General features: G+C 39.5%; 1 protein-coding gene across 3 annotated transcripts in view; it reads right to left on the minus strand.

The window, feature by feature from the left end:
- LOC110965896 (transcription factor COE3-like) overlaps positions 1-20,974 on the minus strand; it is a 187,358-nt gene that overhangs the window by 31,494 nt on the left and 134,890 nt on the right. For 2 of the 3 annotated variants that reach the window (XM_051954579.1, XM_051954578.1), the window contains 2 exons: positions 15,832-15,965; positions 12,905-13,031 (listed from right to left, as the gene is read on the minus strand). In XM_051954579.1, the coding sequence (XP_051810539.1) occupies positions 12,905-13,031; positions 15,832-15,965 (261 nt within the window). The remainder of the gene's footprint in view (positions 1-12,904; positions 13,032-15,831; positions 15,966-20,974) is intronic. The other variant, XM_051954580.1, reaches the window with a different exon arrangement.

The raw sequence follows: 20,974 nt of genomic DNA on the forward strand, positions 1-20,974 counted from the left end.
TTGCCTGATTTAGTGTAAACATATGCTGCAATTCCAGGCATCAGTGCCACTTTCTCCATCGTAATTTGTATTGATTTTTCTCGGCTTCTCTTTCTCTTCTTTCCGAGGCCGCCGTCGCTTTTTCTGCTGCCGTCTGAGGCTTTTTATAAATCAGAAAAGGGAGCACAGGAAGATAATTCAGAGGTGAGAGGAGGCAGAGGGTGATTCTTTATATATTTAATCAAGCATTTATCGCCCTCTCTGCGGCTCCGCTCGCTGTGAAAGTGATCAAACGGTTGGTCGGCGTCCTGCTGATCGGCACGCTCTCTTATTAGGCGGCTAAGTGACTGAGGAGAGGACGGGGGGGAGGCGTGTTGAACTAATTTCTCGACGGCAGATTTGCGAGCAGCAGGTCGGAGCTGGAGATTCGCTCATTTACAGCAGAGATGTTCGGTTCCTGCAGCTGCGACATGAAAGACGAACATCTGCACGGCGACTCGGAAAGGTCCTGCTTCATTAATGAGATCTGAGCAGTCAAATAAAACCTGCCTCTGTGTTAAAACCAGAAGGCGGTAAAATAACAGGATGAGACGGCGGTAAAAGCAGAAGACTGCAAGTGTGGAATAAAAGTCGGTCTGTAAAAGAAGAGGAGGATAGCGAACACACTGAACCCCAGAGAGCAGAGCTTCTGTCTCCAGTGACACTTAACGTTTCTCACTGGGAAGTCAACCTCCTAAAACAACACCACAAAGAGACGAAATAACCCAGAATGACGTCAGAAGAACTGTCCAAAAAGAGACATAAAATGACCACAAATACCCTCATTATACTCACTAAAGCAGCCACAACAACTACAAAGAGCCGCAAACTGGTCATTACATTTCAAAAAGGACTAAAAAGAAACCCAAAATGACATCTAAATGTCCAAAAAAATATACTAAATGATCCAAACAGCCAAAAAGCCAGAAAAAGGGCCCAAAATGACACGAGAACAAGCTACAATGGCCCAAAACAGAATGACTGCAAATGGTCAAAAAATTACTAAAAAGAAACCCAAAATGATGCCAACAACATCCAAAAACAATACAAAACGACCACAGATAGAATCCATAAAAAGAACCCAAAATGACATTAGAACAACCTAAAATGACGACAGAAGAATCGTCTAAAAATGTCCACAAAATGACATAACATGACCACAAATGTCCTTAAAAAAAGACTGAAATAAAAACATGGTGAAAAATAAGTCTAAAACATCTAAAAAAGACACAAAATGACCACAAATAGCTAAAAAAAAGCCATAAAAAGAACCCAAAATGACACTAGAACAACCAAAAATGTCTAAAAAGAGACGGAACGACCACAAATAACCAAAAAGTCAGAAAAAAACAGACATGGTGACAGACAGATGTAAAAATAGACCAAAAATGACAAAAACAGTCAAAATTATCACTAAATTTCTAAGAATAATTACAGAGAGCTACAAATGGACTAAAAAAGACACTAATTTGACACAATAACATGTAGAATGTTCTAAAATTGCTGCAAAATGCCGTGAACCCACAATGTTTGACCAAAAATACCACAAAAAGACTCACAAAAACCCAGAAATAAGACGGCAAAGTAGTGCTAAGTGATGCAACAGCACTAAAATTTAATGCAAAATGTCCAAAAAACAGCCACAAAATGACCTTAAAACACTCAAAACAACCGCTAAAGATGCAAAAGACTAAAATATCGCTCAAAACTTTTGAAAAAAAGACCAAAAATGAGCACAAAGAGATGGAAACCGAGTAGAATGAGGCACAAAACTACTAAAACGAGATGCAAAATTCCTACAGAGTCAGAAAAAAAGAGTAAAAATGACTAAAGAAAGACACTAAACAAATAAATACAGATGAATCCAGAATGTTTGACCAAAAACACCACAGACACTCAGAAATAAGACACCAAATGCTGTAAAATGGTTTTTTCTTGGCGATTCCAAGACGTTTGAGCAGAAATTGACTCTGAGAAACATCAAACTCATCCTGAACATGATTCCTGAACATCTCAGACTCATTACTGCCGCCTCAGCTCCCATAATGCACCGGGCTGCTGCTGATCCTCCCTGAGTGAATATTTACGCCGCTGTGATGGGATTCCTCCGTGGAGAGCTGCTCATCTCTGATCGGACGCTCCAAGGCGCCGTCATGTTCGTCCTCCGTATTCCACCGCCGCTGTAATTTCCCATCTGCCCCGGCGGTCGGACGCTGGGCTCTAAGTGGACGGAGCTGATTTGTTTTGCCGCCCGTCAAGCGGCCAGAACATCCTGAATACAGACGCTTTTATTCTGCACAACGCTTCCTGTCCACGAACATCTGCAGCTGATTTATTGTGAACCAGGACGCTCAGTCTGAGATTTATAGGAGCGCTACACCTGCACATTCTGATCCTGTTTCTATGTTTGCCTCCTTCCTGTGCTGTGAAACCATGAAGAAACACTCTAAATAAGCACAAAGAGGTGTAAAAGGCTGAAATGCTGCTCAAAGCTAGTGAGAAGACACAAAAATGACCAAAAAAACTCACAATAACCACAAAGAGATGCAAAAGCACTCAAATTTCAAGGAAAAACGCCTAAAACACAGCTGCAAAAAACCCTCAAAACAACCACAGAGAGATGCGAAACATGAACATGTCATTCTGAACTCTAAAAAAGACCCAAAACATGAGCAAACAAAACTCAAAATAGCAACAAGGAGATGCAACTGCACTAAAGTTTGTGCAAAAAGTCTCAGAAACAGCTACAAGATGACCTTAAAGCACTCAAAACAATCACAGAGACGCAAAACACTGAAATGTTGGTTACAATTCTTAAAAAAGACACAAAAATTACCAGGAAAAAGCCAAAATAATGACAAAGAGATGCAAAAACAGTAAGATCTAATGCAAAATGTCTAAAAAAAACAGCTACAAAATGACCTTAAAACCCTCAAAACAACCCCAGAGGTGCAACAGACTAAAACGATGCTCTGAACTCTTCAAAAGACACAAAACATGAGCAAACAAAACTCAACACAACCACAAAGATACAAAAGCACTAAAAATCTGATGCAAAACATCTAAAAACAAAACAGCCGTGGAATGGCCCTAAAACACCCAAAACCATCACAAAGTGACACAAGAACTACAATAAGGTGCAAAAAATAAAATGTGACACAAAACTACGAATATGAGACGCAAAAATCTGAGCAAAGAGACCAAAAAATGTCCAGAAAGACTCAAAACAACAACAACATGGCAAACAACTAGAATTTGATGGAAAACATGTAAAAAAAAACAACAGCAAAATGACCTTAAAACACTAAAAACAACCAGAGAGAGACGCGAAAGTCGGACGGAAAATGCTCCTTAAAACTCTACAATGAGACTAAAAAATGACCAAAGCTTAAAATGATGGCAAATAGATGCAAAAACAGTAAAATTTTATGAAGAAACTGTCTAAAAACAGCACAGAATGACCTCAAAAACACTCAAAACAACCGCAGAGACGAAAACATCGCTCAGAACTTCTGAAAAGACACAAAAATGACCAAAAAAACCCCCTCAAAATAAAGACAAAAACTCACAAGCGCTAATATTTTATGAAGAAACTGTCTGAAAGCAGCACAAAATGACCTTAAAACAGTAAAAACAAGCTCAAAGCGATGCAGAACAGCTCCTGACTGGTCCACCATCACCTGTCAGGTGTGTTCAGGTTTCTGCTGCTGGATCCTCCCAGAGCGACGCCGACGTCAATCAGGGAATAATTCCGTCTCCGTGATGAGCAGGAAGCTCCGTGCCTCTAAGAAATAGGCCCCCACCTGAGCGCTGCTTATTGTCTGGAGCCCCCAGAAACAGCTCATTACCCGACATTAGTTCCACGTGTCCCCGATGGCGAGCTGCTCTCTGATACGAGTCTCAGCTGAGGAGGTCCCCCGACGGAGAACACACTTCTGCTGCCTAGATAAAGAGCGTGTCACTTCCTGTCAGCTGACCCGTCTGCAAGCTCAGGTAGGAAACACCTGACCACATCCTCTGAAGAGCCACAAATGCTTCTTTTACACCTTTTAAATCATTCTTTCAGTTTAGTTTGAGTTGTTTTATTAGAAATTGTGCTTCTTTGTGTCAAATTTAGGTTGTTTTCCATCTTTTAATTGTTGTTTTGCATCTTTTTGTGGCTGTTTTGTATCTTTTTGTGATTGATTTGCATCTTTTTGTGGTTGTTTTGCATCTTTTTGTGATTGATTTGCATCTTTTTGTGGTTGTTTTGTGTAACACTTTGGTCATTTCATGTATTTTTGTGGTTGGTTTGCATTTAACTTTGAGTGTTTTCTGTCGTTTTGTGGTCGTCAGCATTCATTGTTGTTGGTATTCTGCGGTTTTTGTTGTTTTATCGCTGTTTCTTGTGGTTATTTTTTTGCAAAACAAAGTCCCCAAAAACTTTAATTTTGTCCAAAATTACTTATATTTGATCAAAATGTTTGAATAAAGTCATCAAAATTACCGGAAAAACGACTAAAATGACTTAAACTTGTCCAAAACGATGAAGAAAATGAAGCTGTAGAAAGGAAACAGTTCATTGTCTGCAGCATGTGGATTGTCCAGTGTCTTTGCAGTGTTGTTGAGCACGTTGATTACAGGTAATTATTGTGAAATAAATTCTAACAGAGGGAGAGACACAGGGTTTAAGTCATTTTGGGCAAGTTTTAAGTCATTTTGGACGTATTTTGAATAATTTTCAATGAGTTTTCATCCATTTGGAAGAAATTTTAAAAGCTTTAAACATGTTTCATGTCAATTCTGACGTGTTTTGGGTCATTTTTCTGAAAGTTTTCAGGCATTTTGAGCACATTTGAAGGTATTTTGGACACATTTTGTGCAAAGAAGTGTGGAAACAATTCATAAACTTTGCGGGAAATGATAAAAAATGAGACAAAGGAGGGTTAAAGCAGCAATTGGAGAAAAGATATCAAACAAGACATCACATATGTTCCCTTTCTATTGCCGTTTTCCAGCCTTCAGCTTCTAAAAATGCTCCAAAGACTGAATCACTGCTTGGTTCTAAGCGCTGATGTTGTCTAAGCTGATGTTTGGGAGCAGGAAGCTGACTAACGAGGCGATGATTATTAACATTCTGCTTGTTTTTATGGAGTCAGAGCTTCTGTGAGCAGCTCTGAGCCGCCTGTCAATCACAGTTTAAAGTTCATGAAATTTCTATGAGCATCGATCGCAGCAGAGGAGGCTGTTAGCGACGCGCTGATTGATCAGGTGTCTCTGGATTCCTGTGAAGCTGCAGCTCCTCGTGTCAGTCAGGCTTCAGCTAAAACCTCCAAACATCTGTCGGCCCGGTTCAGGGCAGCGGACAGATGTGCGCTTCAGCTTCCTGAATGCTAAAGAGGCAAAACGTCTAAAATGAGACTTCATCTGGTGTTTCCCAGAAAAAGGACGGTGGAGAGGGAACTAACAGTGGGAGGAGTCTGAAGCCTTTAGACACGCTGAAGGCTCAAATGTACGTTTTCATGTGGTGGTTTTATGCTGGATTCTGGTCATTTTGAGTGAACTTTTGGTCGTTTTACGTCTTTCAGTGCTGATTTGTGTCCTTTCTTTGGTCATTAAACTTTACATTCCACATCTTTTTGTGGTTGTTTTGCATCACATCTCTCATTAAAGATCTTTTGGTCATTTCATTTTAGTTGGTTTGTTTGTGTAGTTGGTCATTTAACATCTCTTTGTGGTTGGTTTGTGTCCATTTTTAACAAATTAACTTGGGTTTGTGTGACTAGTTGGTCATTTTGAGTCTTTTGTTGTTGGTTTGTGTCCTATTTTGGTAATTTAACATCTTTTTCTGTGGCTGGTCTCTGTCCATTTTTGGTAAAATACCGTCTTTTTGGTTGGTTTGTGAGTCTAGATGGTCATTTCATGTCTTTTTGTGGTCATTTACATTGGATTTTGGTTATTTTGAGTGAATTTTTGGTCATTTTACGTCTTTAAGTGCTGATTTGTGTCCTTTTCTGATCATTGAACTTAACATTTTACATCTTTTTATGGTTGTTTTGTGTCTGATTTTAGTAATTTTATGTTTTTTGATGTTAGTTTATGTCCATTTTTAGTAAATTAACTTCTTTTTATGGCTGTTTGCTTCTAATTTTGGTTGGTCTGTGTGTCTAATTGGTCATTTTATGTCTTTTTGTGTTGGTCAAGTCCATCCATGTTTGTATTACATCTTTTTGAGGTGGGTTTGGGTAAATTAACTTCCTTTTGCTGTTCATTTTGGTTGGTTTGTGGGTCTAGGTGGTCATTTATTTCATGTCTTTGTGGTTGTTTTGCGTCACATTTTGCTCATTTAAGGTTTTTTGTGGTTGTTTGCGTTTCATTTTTGTCATTTTCCATCTCATTGTGGTTGTTTTGTCTCTCTGTGGTCTTTTTGGAAGGTTTCTGTCCTGTTTTGGTTGTTTTCCGTCTTTTTTTTGTCATTGTTTGCATTTGTTTTGCTCATTTTCTGTCTGTTATTGGTGGCATTTTATTACTTTTCTGTCTTTTTGTGGTCATTTGCATTTAATATACTTTGTTTTACGCTGATTCGTGTCTCTTTCTGGTCATTTTATGTATTTTCTGCTTGATTTTTGTTGAATTTAGGATCTTTTTGTGGTTGTTTGCATTTAATTTAGGTTGTTTTATGAATCAGCAAATGTCCAGTTAATAATAAAACAATAATAATGAAAACAAACGTTTTTTTCTGTGATGTTTGAACATTTCATCCTGGAAAAAAACCTCAAACTAAACCACTAAAATATCACTTTTGTTTCTATTTTCTATCCATATCATCTTTTTTTTCCAGTAAAATGCTCCAGTTTCATGACTAGTTTCTCACACGTGAAGTTTAAACATCCTTTAAATTACTTCAACAGTTTTAATTTACTGACTTTGTGTTGCTCAAATCTGCATCTACAACATTCTAAAAAGATTGTATTTTCTCTTTGATTTTCTTGTTTTTAGAACCGAACTGATTGAAAATAGGGAGAGTTTAAATATTAAAATAAAAACCAAACATTTCTCTGGTCTTTTATGGTTTTTTCAGGCTGAGTTGAAGCTGTAAGAGTTTTACGTATGCGGTCGTTTTTCCTCCAGACGTCGGCCTGAGTGCAGCTATAAAAGCCGCTGACTTTCCTCCTCCTTTGTTTCCGCCGCTCACAGATAATTACCTCCATGCGTTACCGCGACAGTAATTAAACAATAAAAATTCAGAAGTCAATTAGTGATCGGAGCTGCGAGTCGGCAGGAGAAGACCGAGACTTCTTCTAACCGACGGATTATTTCAGCTGTTCGTTGTTTTCTGGACGAAGCGATCAGCTGTTTGCTTCTAAAACGTCAGAAAATGTTAAAATGTGGATCAGAGTTTAATCAAACGTCTCGTTTTGTCCAAAGATGTTCAGTTTAGTGTCAGAGAGGAGGAAAGAATTCGTCTGGAAATACTCTGCCAAAGTACAACTGCAGTAAATGAGAGCTGAGGGAGTGTACACCCCCTGTCAAAAGTTTTAGGACACTTTCTCATTCATTTGAATGAGAAAGTGTCCTAAAACTTTTGACAGGGACTTTAAGGATCAATGAAGGACAGAAACGACCCAAAATACTGCAGTAATAGCAGCAAAAGTATGAAAGAACCACTGATATGTAGAAAACTGTAGAACAAAAATACTACAAAACGAAAAAAAATATGGAAGAGCCGTAAAAAAAATTACAATCCTACGGAACAAAAAAACTAAAAATCTGTAAAACAAAAACAAAAAAAACTAAAATCCTGCAGAAAAATAGAAAAACTCCAAAAGTGTAGCACAGAAATACTACAACCTGCTACAGAAGGAGGTTCAGGAGGAGCAGGAGGTGTAGGAGAAGCAGGACATTCAGGAGGAGCAGGAGGAGCAGGAGGAGCAGGAGGTTTAGGAGGAGCATCAGGAGCAGGAGAAGTAGCTGGTCCAGGAGGTTCAGGAGGTGTAGGAGAAGCAGGACATTCAGGAGGAGCAGGAGGAGGTTCAGGAATCAAGATACGAGGTTCAGGAGGTTCAGGAGGTGTAGGAGAAGCAGGACATTCAGGAGGAGCAGGAGGTGTAGGAGAAGCAGGACATTCAGGAGGTTCAGGAGGTGTAGGAGAAGCAGGACATTCAGGAGGAGCAGGAGGTGTAGGAGAAGCAGGACATTCAGGAGGTTCAGGAGGTGTAGGAGAAGCAGGACATTCAGGAGGTTCAGGAGGTGTAGGAGAAGCAGGACATTCAGGAGGTTCAGGAGGTGTAGGAGAAGCAGGACATTCAGGAGGTTCAGGAGGTGTAGGAGAAGCAGGACATTCAGGAGGTTCAGGAGGTGTAGGAGAAGCAGGACATTCAGGAGGTTCAGGAGGTGTAGGAGGTGTAGGAGAAGCAGGACATTCAGGAGGAGTGGGAGGAGCAGGAGGTTTAGGAGGAGCATCAGAAGCAGGAGAAGTAGCTGGTCCAGGAGGTTCAGGAGGTGTAGGAGAAGCAGGAGGAGTGGGAGGTCTAGAATGTGCAGGAGGTTGAAGGAGCAGGTTTCAGGAGATTGACGAGGAGCAGGAGGTGCAGAAAGTTCAAGAGGAGCAGGAGGTGCAGAAGGAGCCGGAGGTTGAGGAGGAGTAGGAGGTTAAAGAGATTCAAGAGGAGCAGGAGGTTGAGGAGGTTCAGACTAATGAGAGGAGCCTGCAGGAATCGACTTTCCTGGGAAAACACAGCTCTCTAAAAATCAGTGGCCGAGCAGCAATAACTCAGCACCCATCGATCCCAGAGCCTCCCCCTTTACTCCCCCTCCACCCCCCCCCCCCTCCTCCTCCTCCCCTGCAGGCCGCATTGATCGCTGCATTTCCAGCTGCGAGGCGTTCGAGGACCGTCTTCCTCACTGGGAGCTTCTTAATTCATCGATTCCCCCCAAAACACTTTGTTGGTCGTTTCTCATTCAGGCATCGACCGCTTCTGTTTATTATTGAGTATCTGGATCACCACGGCAACAGCCCCCCGAATAAATAAATAAACAAATAAATAAACAAGAACCACCACAAAATACAGACTACACTGTAAAAATAAAAAAAATAGTCTGAAGGAGCCTCAAATTTTTCTATGCAGTAAATTATAAAAACACTAAGAAAAATAAAATACATTTAAAAAATTATATAAATTCTGTTTGCAAAGCAAGAAAAATACTTCTAAAAATGTAGAATATTGTGATGTTTAAAAACAAAGTAAAATTGTGTAAATAGTCGCTGTTTATAATATAATTTAAATAGAGTACAACTACGTAAATATTTTGTGCTATTTTATTTATTTACAATTTTTAAAAAAATAATATTTATATAGATTTTTTTTAGAATTTTACTAAACAGGAAAAAATTCACTGAATAAATAAAAAAAATACCCGTAAAAAAATTAGACTTTTTGAGCCAATGTTATTTAAAGTAAAACTGTGTAATATAAAAAATTTTAAAATTATTGTAGTTACAGTTTCTGCCTGTGTTTTTTTAAAACAATATTTTTTAAAACTTTTTTTTATAATTGAACAAAACAGGAAAAAAATGAACTGAACAATAAACTTAAATTTTATTGTCACTATAAAAACATAAATCATCATTTAATTAAAACAGACTTTTGATGGAGACATTTTTATTTATTTTTTTAGGTTTGGCCTGTTCATGTTTGGTCAAAAGAAAACATCTGTAGAATAACAATATTTTTTTCTGATTTAAATAAAGCAAAACTGTGTCAAGAAAAACTATATTTTCATCTGATTCAAATACAATAAAACCAGTAATTTTACATTTTTAAACTGTTTGTATTTGTGTTGATGAAATGACCCTGAAATGTTTATTTTCACATAAATGTTGATCTGTGCTTTAATGAAGCAGTGAAACTCTGTAATCTGCTTATTTCCAGATCAAACTCTTCTCTCTGTTTGTGACTTTGATCAGTTTCCTGCTGATGCTGTGAACAGACTCCTGATTCCAGGACCTCATTCTCAGCCTTCTTGACATTCTGCAGCGTTTCTCGCCTTCGGCCGTTTTTTTCCAGCGAAGCCGGCGGATCAAACCGTGAAGCTGCTTTAAGCTGCTCTGAGGAGACGGACGGAAACCTGGGAAACTCTGCTGGCAGCCTGCTGCGCTCTGATTGGCTGCCGGGGCTTCACCTCAGCAACCTGCAGGTCAGCATAGCAACAGCATCCACCTGGAAGCTGCTGCAGCCTCAGAACAGACCTGGAACCTCCTCAGGGACCTTCAGCCTCCTCAGGGGAGCTTCAGCCAGAATCCAGGACCTGCAGAACCTCGAGAACAAACTCTGGAACCTCCCCAAGGACTCCAGCCTCCTCAAGGACCCCCCAGAACTCCTTAGGAACCTCCCAGAACCTCTAAGACCTGCTTAAGGACCACTGAAAGTCCTCAAGGCCGCTGCTACCTCCTTAATGACCTGGAGACTGTTCAAGGAGTCCTGGAACATCTCCATGGACCCCTAGAACCTCCTTAAGAATCACTAAACAACCCAGAAAAAGCTCCAGGGTGCTCACAAGTTCCTTGAGAACCTCCTTAAGCCTTCTGCTGTAGGTTCAATACACACTGGAAATCCTGGACCTTCTGGAGCTCCTCACGGCTCCTTGGACCCCCTTAAAGACCACTGGAGGCTGTTCAGGGAGTCCTGGATGAACGTATTTGCTGGTATGCTTTTACAGTTGATGTTAGAGCTTTTAGCGTGTTTACTACAGATCTTTAGAGCCTCAAACTGAGACGTTTTCTGCGTCTTTTCTGTTTTGTGAATTTAAGAATTGGGACGACCTGCTGCTTCCTCCAGATGTTGGGCTGATGTTTGAGGATGTAGAAGCTCCTGAAGCTCCTCTAATCTACAACAACAGGCTCTATTCAGTGCAGAAAGGTGGCGGCGCTCCTCCGGTCGCTCCTATCTGGAAACGGGATCTGAGATTAGCGTGAGGAGGCGGCGGCCCGTCCATTGTGACGCCTCGACTCTGCGAGGAGGCGGCGCTTCCCACAAAGACGACGGCGAAGGAGGCGGCGATAAACCGGTGTTAAACAGAAAGAAACCAAAGTGGCTCGCCTGACATTTACTTATCGCGCTAAACAGCCGTCCATCTGACCTTTCTGCTACTTTGAATGACATCTGGATATTCTGACGGAATAATCGGTAAAAGCAGCGATCCGCCGGCTGATAGGAGGCGGCCGGACGCTGACAAAGAGCCTGAAGGGCGAGCCGAGAGCCGAGCAGCTCGGGGGGAATGTTTACTCCACCGCCGGCTTGTAGGAAACTGTTTACTGACAACAACGGAGACGATCCTCCACAGAAAACCTCAAACCTTCGACCTTCAGAGAGCTTCCATCACACTTTATTCAAACTGAAGCTCCACAGACGAGCACAAACTTCACAAACATACAGAATTTATCAGAGGAAACGAGGGAAAAATCACAAAAAATATCACAATTACATGGAACTGATCAGAAATCTGATGATCCAATCTCTTCAGAATTTAAAATATTGCACAAAAACACCAAAAAATCTGATAAATCGAGGATAAAGGCGCATAAAAATACACATAAAATTCCCCAAAATACCAAATATATCAGAGGAAATGTGTGTAAAATTATAATCTGTTCTGCTTGATGGTTAAAACTGAAGCAAACTGAGTAATTCTAGACAAAAATGTTGCCAAATTCTAAAATATTGCACTGAAAACACCAAAAAACCTGATAAATCGATGACAAAGGTGCAATAAAACCTTCTATTTAAAGAAGAAGAGCTCTAAAATACAAATAATTCAGGTGAAAAATATTCATTTCTGAGCTGCAGAAAATTGAACTGCTTAGTCTTTTTTTAAACAGCTTTTAATAATAATAATAGTTTTAAATCAGCCTAAAATGTGATTATTTCATTGATATTTTACAGTTATTTGAAATATTAACAACTGAAAAATGGTAAACATTTTAACTGTTAACTGATAAATTACAGAAAAACAGAAAAAAAATGTTTATTTACACACCGACTGTAAAAAACAAAAATAAACAGAAAACAGGCTAAAATAAAAAAAAGCAATAGTGAATGGAAAATGTGACAACAGCTAAAAAAATCATTATTTTACAGATATTTGCTGTTTTTTTTAACATACTTTTGCCTCCTTTGTTGACAAATTCTCATTTTTTTTTTATTTTTTTATTTTTTACAGTGCATCTAAAAACACACGGCCTCCAAAATTCAGAGTTTAAAAATGTTTCATTGATGATATAAAATCTTAATTTTCTTCCTTTTCACGTCTGTCCAAATTAAATCCCAAAACGAGCAGAAAAAGTCTCAAAAAATGAGCAAAAAGAGCCACAAAAGAACCAAACTGAGCCGCTGGTTTTTCTCATTAAACTTTCATTTCTACGTCTGTGGGATCTTTAAGACCGGAGGAGCTCATTTTAAGGACGATTAAAGCCGATTAATAAACGGATTGAAGGCGTTTTAAGGATCTGTGGACACCGTGAAGGTCGTCATCGTCGAGCTCAATTAAACTTTATTCTAGTCGCTTTTTTCTTTAATGTTCGAAGCGTTTAAAGACATTTTAAAGGTGGATTTACCTTTAAAGGTGATTAATTTGTAATAAAGTCTAATATTTCTGATTGTTTTGTTGTATTTTATTCAGATTTGTCTGTTAGTTGATGTGTTTTACTGTCAATGACTCTAGTTCAACTCCTGCTATTTTAAATGGGCTTTAGAACTGAATTGGACATAATTAAAGAATTTTGAGGATCCTCAGACCCTCTAAAGCTGCAGATGCATCATTTCTGTCGTTGAGTTGGTCTCGGAGCAGATAAACACGGTCCAATCAGCTGACCGGACGCTGCAGGTCGGGTTCCGTTAGCGAGTCTTACCGGTGTAGACGAAGCGTCCCGGCGCTCCTTTGCAGAACTGCTTGGACTTGTAGGACAGCGTGACCTCCACGACCCCGGGGATGTGGCGAGGAGGAGTCTGGACCCGGATGGCGTGAGGAGTGATGAGCTGCAGACACACACAGGAAGCATGAAGCCGCTCTTCAAAATAAAGCTCTGAAAAAGCCTCAGAAAGATCCGAATGTTCAGCAGAATGTGTGGGCTTACCCTGATACCAGCCTCAAAAAACTGATTTAGTTTGTATTCTGGTTCTCATTTTCAACTACTTTAGTCTAAATAAAGCAGAAAAGAAAAGGAAGAAAACTACTATTTAGCAATTCAGTCTGGTCTATTTTTTCCCCAGTATCAAACAGACGGACCAAAAAGACACAAGAGGCTCAAAAAGACCGAAAGGAGATACAATTACCAAAAACTGAAGCAAACAAACCCTTAACCAGATGCAAAAATACCAAAAACAGACACGAAAAGACCAACAAGAGACACCAGTACTTCAAAAAGACACGCAAAAGACCAAAAAACGGCACACAAAATGAGCAAAAACAGATGCAAAAACACCAAATGAGGGACAAGAAGACCAAAAATAAACACGACGAGACCAAAAAATAGATGTAAAAAGACTATAAAGTCACAGAAAAATCACAAAGAGAAGCAAAATGTCTAAAAGAGACAATAGAAGACCAAGACAAGATGCAAAAACAGCAAATGATGGACAAGAAGACCAAAAATAAGGAGTTCAAAAGTGAACAAAACGATGGAAAAGAGAGGTAAAAGCATATCAAAATGAGAAGCACCAAGACCAAAAACAGATGCAAAAAGACCTAAAAGAGACAATAAAAGACCAAAGCAAGACAAAAGGACCAATAAGAGGCGATGAACAAGAAGACCAAAAGGAGTCACAAAACAAATAAAACAAGACACAGAAAGACTCAAAATGACTACAAACAAAAGTAAAACAATCAGATTATCACGTCGTTCCTCCACTAACAGTTCTTCATCACGTTCTCGCTCATTTTAAAAGCAAATAAACCGATAAATTAGTGGAAAATAAGCAAACATTTGAAGCATCTTTAACTGCTCCTCCAGCTTGTTTCAACACGTTTACTTCAGCATGATTTATTGTGAGCTTTTACATCACATCTGTTCAGTTCTATCGGGTTTGAATCTAGAACGGCTCAGGAGCTCTGGATGTGGGTCACAGCGTTCAGAGGGATTCTGGGCTTTGCAGTCCGTCTGCTCACTGCCCGACGATCAAAGCGAGGAGCGACGGAGGCTCGTCTTCCTCCAGGTGTTCTGCTCTCCTGGACCTGCTTCAATATTTCATGGCTCCGTCTGCAGCTCCTCACAACCTGCATGTTGGAGTTTCTGCAGCAGATGCAGGTGTTTGTGGCTGCCAGTTAGCGAGGAAGACGGAGGACGGCGTGTTCGTGCTCCTGCAGCTGTTCTCGCTTGTATTTGTATAAATGAAAGGAGGATTTCATGGAGCTCTGACAGAAACTGTGAGATTCTAAACTCTTTTTCAACCAAAAGATAGAAAACAAACAGCGAAACTTTCAGTTAAAAAAATCCAGTTAGGGACGTTCAATCACAGTCTGGCTGCAGGTTTGTCTAAAAGTAGCTTAAAAACACACAAACTGGTCATAGCTCTTCTTTAAATGTCACAGAGTTCAGTTAAAAGGCGACTCGAACAAACAAAACTGATCCAGAGACACAAAGGGATGCAAAACGACCATAAAGAGACACCAAATGACCAAGAAGGGACGCAAAATCACCACAAAAATGACTACAGAAAGACATAAAATAACATAATGAGACATAAAACAAACACAAAGAGGCACAAAAAGACCAAAATGGGGTATAAATACTGACAAAAAGACGAAAAATAACCAAAGACAAATGCAAAATGACGACCAAAGACATCGGAAACTAAAACATGGATGCAAAAAAAGCAACAAAACAATAAGAGTAACAGTAAGAGGTATAAAACTGGTACCTCAAGAAGGTACACAAAATACACATAAAATACCACAGAAAGACAGAATAATTAAAAACAACTGCAGCTAGACAAAAAAATACACACAAAACAACCACAGGTAGATGCAAAACATCTATAAAGAGACAAAAAACAACAAAACAGACACAAAAAATGGCCACAAAGAAACAAAAAACACGAAAGTGACATAAAACAATAGGAGATAAAAAAAAACAAATTATCACAATACGACAACAAAAAGACGCACAACGGCCACAGAAACATATTTCAAAATCAACACGGGACGATTCCAAATGTGCATAAAGAGCTGAAAAATAACAACACAGACAGTAAAAACAGCCATAGAAAAGCACAAAACGCTCCAAAACCACCACATAATGAAGCCAAATGATGCAATATCAACAAAAACAGATGGGAAATGACAACACAGATGCTAAAAATGACAAAAAACAAAACAAAAAGCCATAAAACTGGGACAAAGAGGCATTAAATGACCAAGAATGGACACAAAATCTCCACAAATACACTCAAAATGAGCACAAAAAGACAGCAAATAATGCAATGAAAATAACAACACAGAAGCTAAAAATGGCAACAGAGACCAAAATTACACAAAAAGTCATAAAACTGGTACAAAGAGCCACCACATGACCAAAAGGGGACACAAAATCACCAAAGAAGTCCTCAAAATGTCCATAGAAAGACACAAAATAACACAAAATGATGCAATATGAACAAAAAGACATGTAAAATAACAACATAGAAGCTACAAATAACCAGAAAGAGACACAAAGTAACACAAAAAGATGTCTGTGAATGAATTTCAAGACCTTTCTAAAGGAGCTAAATCCAGAAAAACAGGAGCCCTTTGAGAGTTATTTAGACAGGACAATTAAAGCAGAACAGCAGGTAGCCTCACCTCGCTCCACACCAGCATGGTGCCGAACACGACCTGTAGGCCGTCGAAGAAGTTGTCTCCGATGAGGATGACGGTGGCGCCGCCGGTGGTCCAGCCCTCGCTCGGACTGATGGCTTTGATGCAGGGCGTGGCTGCTTCGGAAACACAGCGACATGAGCAATACGGTTAGAAAAAGATTATACAGCGACACGAGCAATACGGTTAGAAAAAGATTATACAGCGACACGAGCGATACGGTCAGAAAAAGAACATTTCACAGAAGGGTAGACATGATGTTAGCAGCCACTGCAGGTCTGACTGAGGTAACGGAGTTAGCTTTGCTAATATTAGCTTCACTTGATAATATTTGGTCTTAAATCAATACTCAGAAATGAAGTTTGAAGCTAATAGCACAGTTTCAATTGGCAGACGACTTGCTTTACAACCTAAATCGCTAATGGTAGATGCTAGCAGCAAATACTTTATTTCAGACCTGTTCAAACAGCTCTACTAAGTATAGCTAATAGTTTAGCAAAAATAAAAGAGGTAAACAAGCAATAATTTCACAAGCTCAAAGTGTTTGTTTGAAACTAAAGTACAGTTCAGAACAGATGCTAACAGCAGTCTTAACAGTCTGACCTTCCATTATGTTTGTCAATGGTTTAGTTTAGCGGTTGACATTAGCTAACATTTCAATTTGAAAGCTAAATCTGTTTGTTCCTAGTTTAATTAACCTTTAAACTGAACATGCTAAACTGGATGCTAGCTAGTAACCTCAACTAATTTGTTTAAATGTCAGCAGCAAAAAAATTACTTAAGATTACCAGTTCAAACAGATCTGCTATGTTTAGCTAATAGCTAAAGCAGTCTCAGGTCAGCAAGCAGTGATTTAAAATGCCAAAATGTTCTTTTGAAACTAGCTTACAGTTAAGAAAAGATGTGAACTACATTTTTTTTGATACAGTTCAGCAGCTCAAACTAAAATTTTGTTAGTAAACATCCAGGTTAGCATTTATTTCTGGCTGAGACCTGAGAGCACTTAAAAAAGCCAACCACAAACTTTAAACAAGTCAGGTTTAGCTAGCTGTTCAGTTTCAGATCTTTCTGGTTAAAGGCAGCTAACGGTTTTGTTTAATAGCTAAATGGTTCAAACTCTTTCGGATTAGCTAACAGGGTTTTTTCCATGCAGTAAACAGCTAGCTAGTTAGCTAATAGTCCAGTTTCTCAGTAGAAATTATATAACTTTAAAGGTACTCAGTCAAAATACTTGGCTTAAAAATTAGCTAACAATTTAAACAATTAGGCTTAGATTAAGAGCTAAAATGATCTGATTTAAAGCTGCTAATGGTATAATTTGAAGTTTAAAAGTGATTGGTACCAAGCATTATTTCACTTAGTGCAGTTTGGGTTAGCATCTCACACGTAAACTGTTCCAGGATTAGCTAACAGAGCTTTGTTCATGATAGCAAATGATTCACTTTAGCATCTCACATGTGTTGATATTAGCTAATAGTTCAATTTGAGAGCTAAAATACTTTGTTATACGTTAGCTAATGGAGAAATTAGCACTTAGCCAAATAGATAGCAGCACAGTTGAGCTGTTAAATAAACTGGTTGACTTTTAATAACACTTAAAGCAGTAAATAAAAAGAGTTTAAACAGTTTGGTTTAGGGGAGCTAATGCGTCAATTACAGCAATTTGGTTTAGAAACTCAAACATATGCCGGTAAAATTAAATAATGGGCCCGTTTAGCAGCACCAACAGTTAGCTAACAAAGCTTTGTTCAGCTAAAACATAGCTTAAAACATAAGCTAACTGGTAAAGTTCACAATTAAAACAACTTGGATTAGGTCCAGGTTAGCTAACAATGAACTTACATGGTAAATAACTTTTAGCTAACAGTAAATATCTACATATTTTTATATCCACACTGCATTAGTTTTATTTCTTACTGCATAAATGCCCCATTTTAGCACATAGTTAGCAAAATAGATGATCTTTCTGTCTGAAGTAGTCATGTTCTTAGGAAACATCCATTCTGCTGAAGAAATGGACCATTGATCTTTTGTTTTCTCTTTTTCTTCAAGAACAAAGCTGCTCAGAACAAGAGATCTTTAACACAACCTTTACATTTCTGACGTCCACAGAGAGCGTTCAGTCAGATTCCTGTCCACCAGCAGCCTGTAATTCACTAATAATACATGCAAAATGATTGGTTTTTCCAGGGCCGCGGGGATCAATAAGGGGCTCCACATAAACAGCATCTCCGTGATGACTAGACTGGTGTCCGGACAGTCGGACTCCGAGCTGCGACGAGGCTTTACTGCCTTTTCCCGGACCGAGAGCCGTTTTATTGGGAGGACGATCTGATATTCCAGTCAGAGCGCTGAGTTTCCTTTTGTTTACTATGTGATCTGATCTATAAAGCCGTGTTCAGAGACTATTAAACATCCCGCTTACAATTTTCTCCACTACTAGAGGAGTAATGACCTTCCACTGTGAGTTACTGGCAGCTCGTGGAAAAAGCAGGAGAGTGGCTTTAGAAAACCATTATACACACTTAAACATCTCCTTTTAATTGCTATTTATTCCTTATTGCAGCAGCGAGAAACTGTGTGGAGGACTGAGACATCCAGATTCTGACCAAACTACAACAGAAAATGCAAGAAAATGTTCTTTCAGGATGATTGAATCTTATTTTTCTCCTTAAGGACAGATAGTTCTGTTGCCATTAGTTATTAAATGTGACTTTGGAGATAAATGTGATGATTTTAATAGTCAAACTAACCTGATGATCACATGGAACAATAATAAAGCTGCAAACAAAATTCTGTTGACATGTTTTAAAGCAATGCCGATAATAGTTTTACTGTAACTCAAACTGAACTAATCAGTTAAAATACTAGTATTGTAGATGCTGCCCTGTTTTAAAATGCATCAGCTGTTTTAAATAATATGTAACAAAAAAACAAGACAAAACAGCAAAAGAAAACAAGACAAGGCAACAAAAAATGAGAAAAACAACAACAAAAAAGACAAAACAGGCAAAAAAAACAGACAACACAACAAAAAAAGACAAAAATGAGACAAAACAACAAAAAAGGGGACAGAACAGACAAAAATGAGAAAACAGCAAAAAACAAAACAGAGCAGCATAAAAATAAGACAAGGCAACAAAAACTACAAAAAAATGAAGAAAAAAATAGCAACAAAACGAGATCAAGACAGGACAACAAAAAAATGAAACAACAAAAATGAGACAAAGCAGCTTTTGTCGTGTTGTTTAAAAAGTACTGATTCCAGGTAATTATTGTAAATAAAACAAGTGATTCTAACTGTCATTCTACGCAGACGACACCTCCCTGTTCATGGCTGCTCTGTCTCCATTGACTTCATGTTGTAAAGAAAAATCAACCACAGCGGCTAAAAACGTGATGAAGGTTAAATCCAGGAAATGAATTCAGACATTTCTTTAAGCGGCCTCGTCTCCACGGATCGTTCTGCAGAAACAGGAGGTGTCGGTGGTCCGGCTGAACGTGAGCAGAAACTCTGAGCCGATATCTGAAGAGACGTTCTGCAGAGTTTCCAGATGAAAGCGACTCCCTGAACCCTGCAGCTGCTGCCGAGGGTCGACCGGCCGATTGTCGCTTCCTTATTAATTTCCTCCTTTTGTGGCAGCGGTAAACAAACGGGCCGACGGCGGCTGGAGACCCTCCGATCAAATGAGTGCAGCACAAAGACGAGGAGCAGGCGGCGGAAAGTTTTATCACCGAGGGCCGCCGACAAAGACGGGAGCAGATGTTGAGGCTCTTTATCGCCTCTGAAAACAAAGATGAAAGGCCCCGGCTGAACACCGGGCCCCCCTGGCCCCTCCAGGACGCCGTACCTCCCGGCTCCACCCGATTTGATAAAAGTTTCCTTCACCGAACATCTGACAGATTAGTGTCAGGTAGCGTTTGTTTTACATCTGGGATGCCAGGCAGGTGGGGCTTGTTTTGTCGCACAGGACAGAAAGTTTGGACGAGCGCAGGAGGATGGCTTTGTCTTTGATCCACCGCCTTATCTGGAGTGATAAACACCACCCGTCTGGTGCCGCAAGTAGGTTAAACCAAGCGAGACGATGACATCAGCAGCACCCGGAAAGAAAACCTCCAACTTTAGAACAAGTGGAAGGAAAACTGCAGAGTGAGTCGTCTGGGGAGAGAAGCATAGAGAACACCAAGTCTGACTAGTGGCTAACTGGTTCAGGGCTTTGTTTTACTCGACTGCACGTCCCACAGGGGTGGAGTTAAACAGACATGATAAGTTTCTGAAATGAAACGATAACGCCGTCTCTCCTGAAAAAGCCTTGAACTTTAAAACAAGTTGAAGGAAACTTCAGAGCTGTGATCTTTTGATGTGGTAGAAGTTTGTTTTACTCTACAGCACATCCCACAGGGGTGGAGTTAAACTAAAATGACAAATTTTTGAAGTTCAGACAAAACCATACACAGGTTAAATTCACAAATTATTTATTTTTGGTGCTTTTTTTGCAGCTAATATTCATCAGGTCCCCGAGTATGGTTAACTCCACCCGTCTGGTGTCCCAAGTAGGTTTAAACAAGCGAAACAATAACACCATCTCCTCTGGAAAAGCCTCGAACGTCAAACCAAGTTGAAGGAAACATCAAGCGATGTGGTGCTGGAGCTCTTTTGATGTTATAGCAGTTTGTTTCACTCTGCTCTACGTCTCAGAGGGCTGGAGATAAACCGAGAAAACAAGATTCTGAAGGTCAGACAAATGTATACAGAAGTGAAAGTCGCAATTGTGGGGTTTTTTTTGCATTTTTTTTTCACTGCTAAGATTTTATCAGGAGCCCAAATACGTTAAACTCCACCTGGCTGGTGTTCCAACTAGACTAAAACAAATTAACCATCTCCCCTGGAAAAGCATCAAACTTTCAAACAAGTTGAAGAAACTTCAGAGGGATGTGGTGTTGGAGTGGTTTAGATGGTGTAGGAGTTTGTTTCACTCTGTTGTACGTCCCAGAGGGGTGGAGTTTGGCTAAAAAGACCAAGCCATAAGTGTCTGAAGTTCAAGCACAAAAGTGAACATCACTTTTTCTGTACTTCTTGCGGCTCAGATTTTATCAGGAGCCCAAATACGCTAAACTCCACCCGTCT

The sequence above is a fragment of the Acanthochromis polyacanthus genome, chromosome 10 (assembly GCF_021347895.1).
Source record: "Acanthochromis polyacanthus isolate Apoly-LR-REF ecotype Palm Island chromosome 10, KAUST_Apoly_ChrSc, whole genome shotgun sequence".
NCBI classification, from domain to species: domain Eukaryota; kingdom Metazoa; phylum Chordata; class Actinopteri; family Pomacentridae; genus Acanthochromis; species Acanthochromis polyacanthus.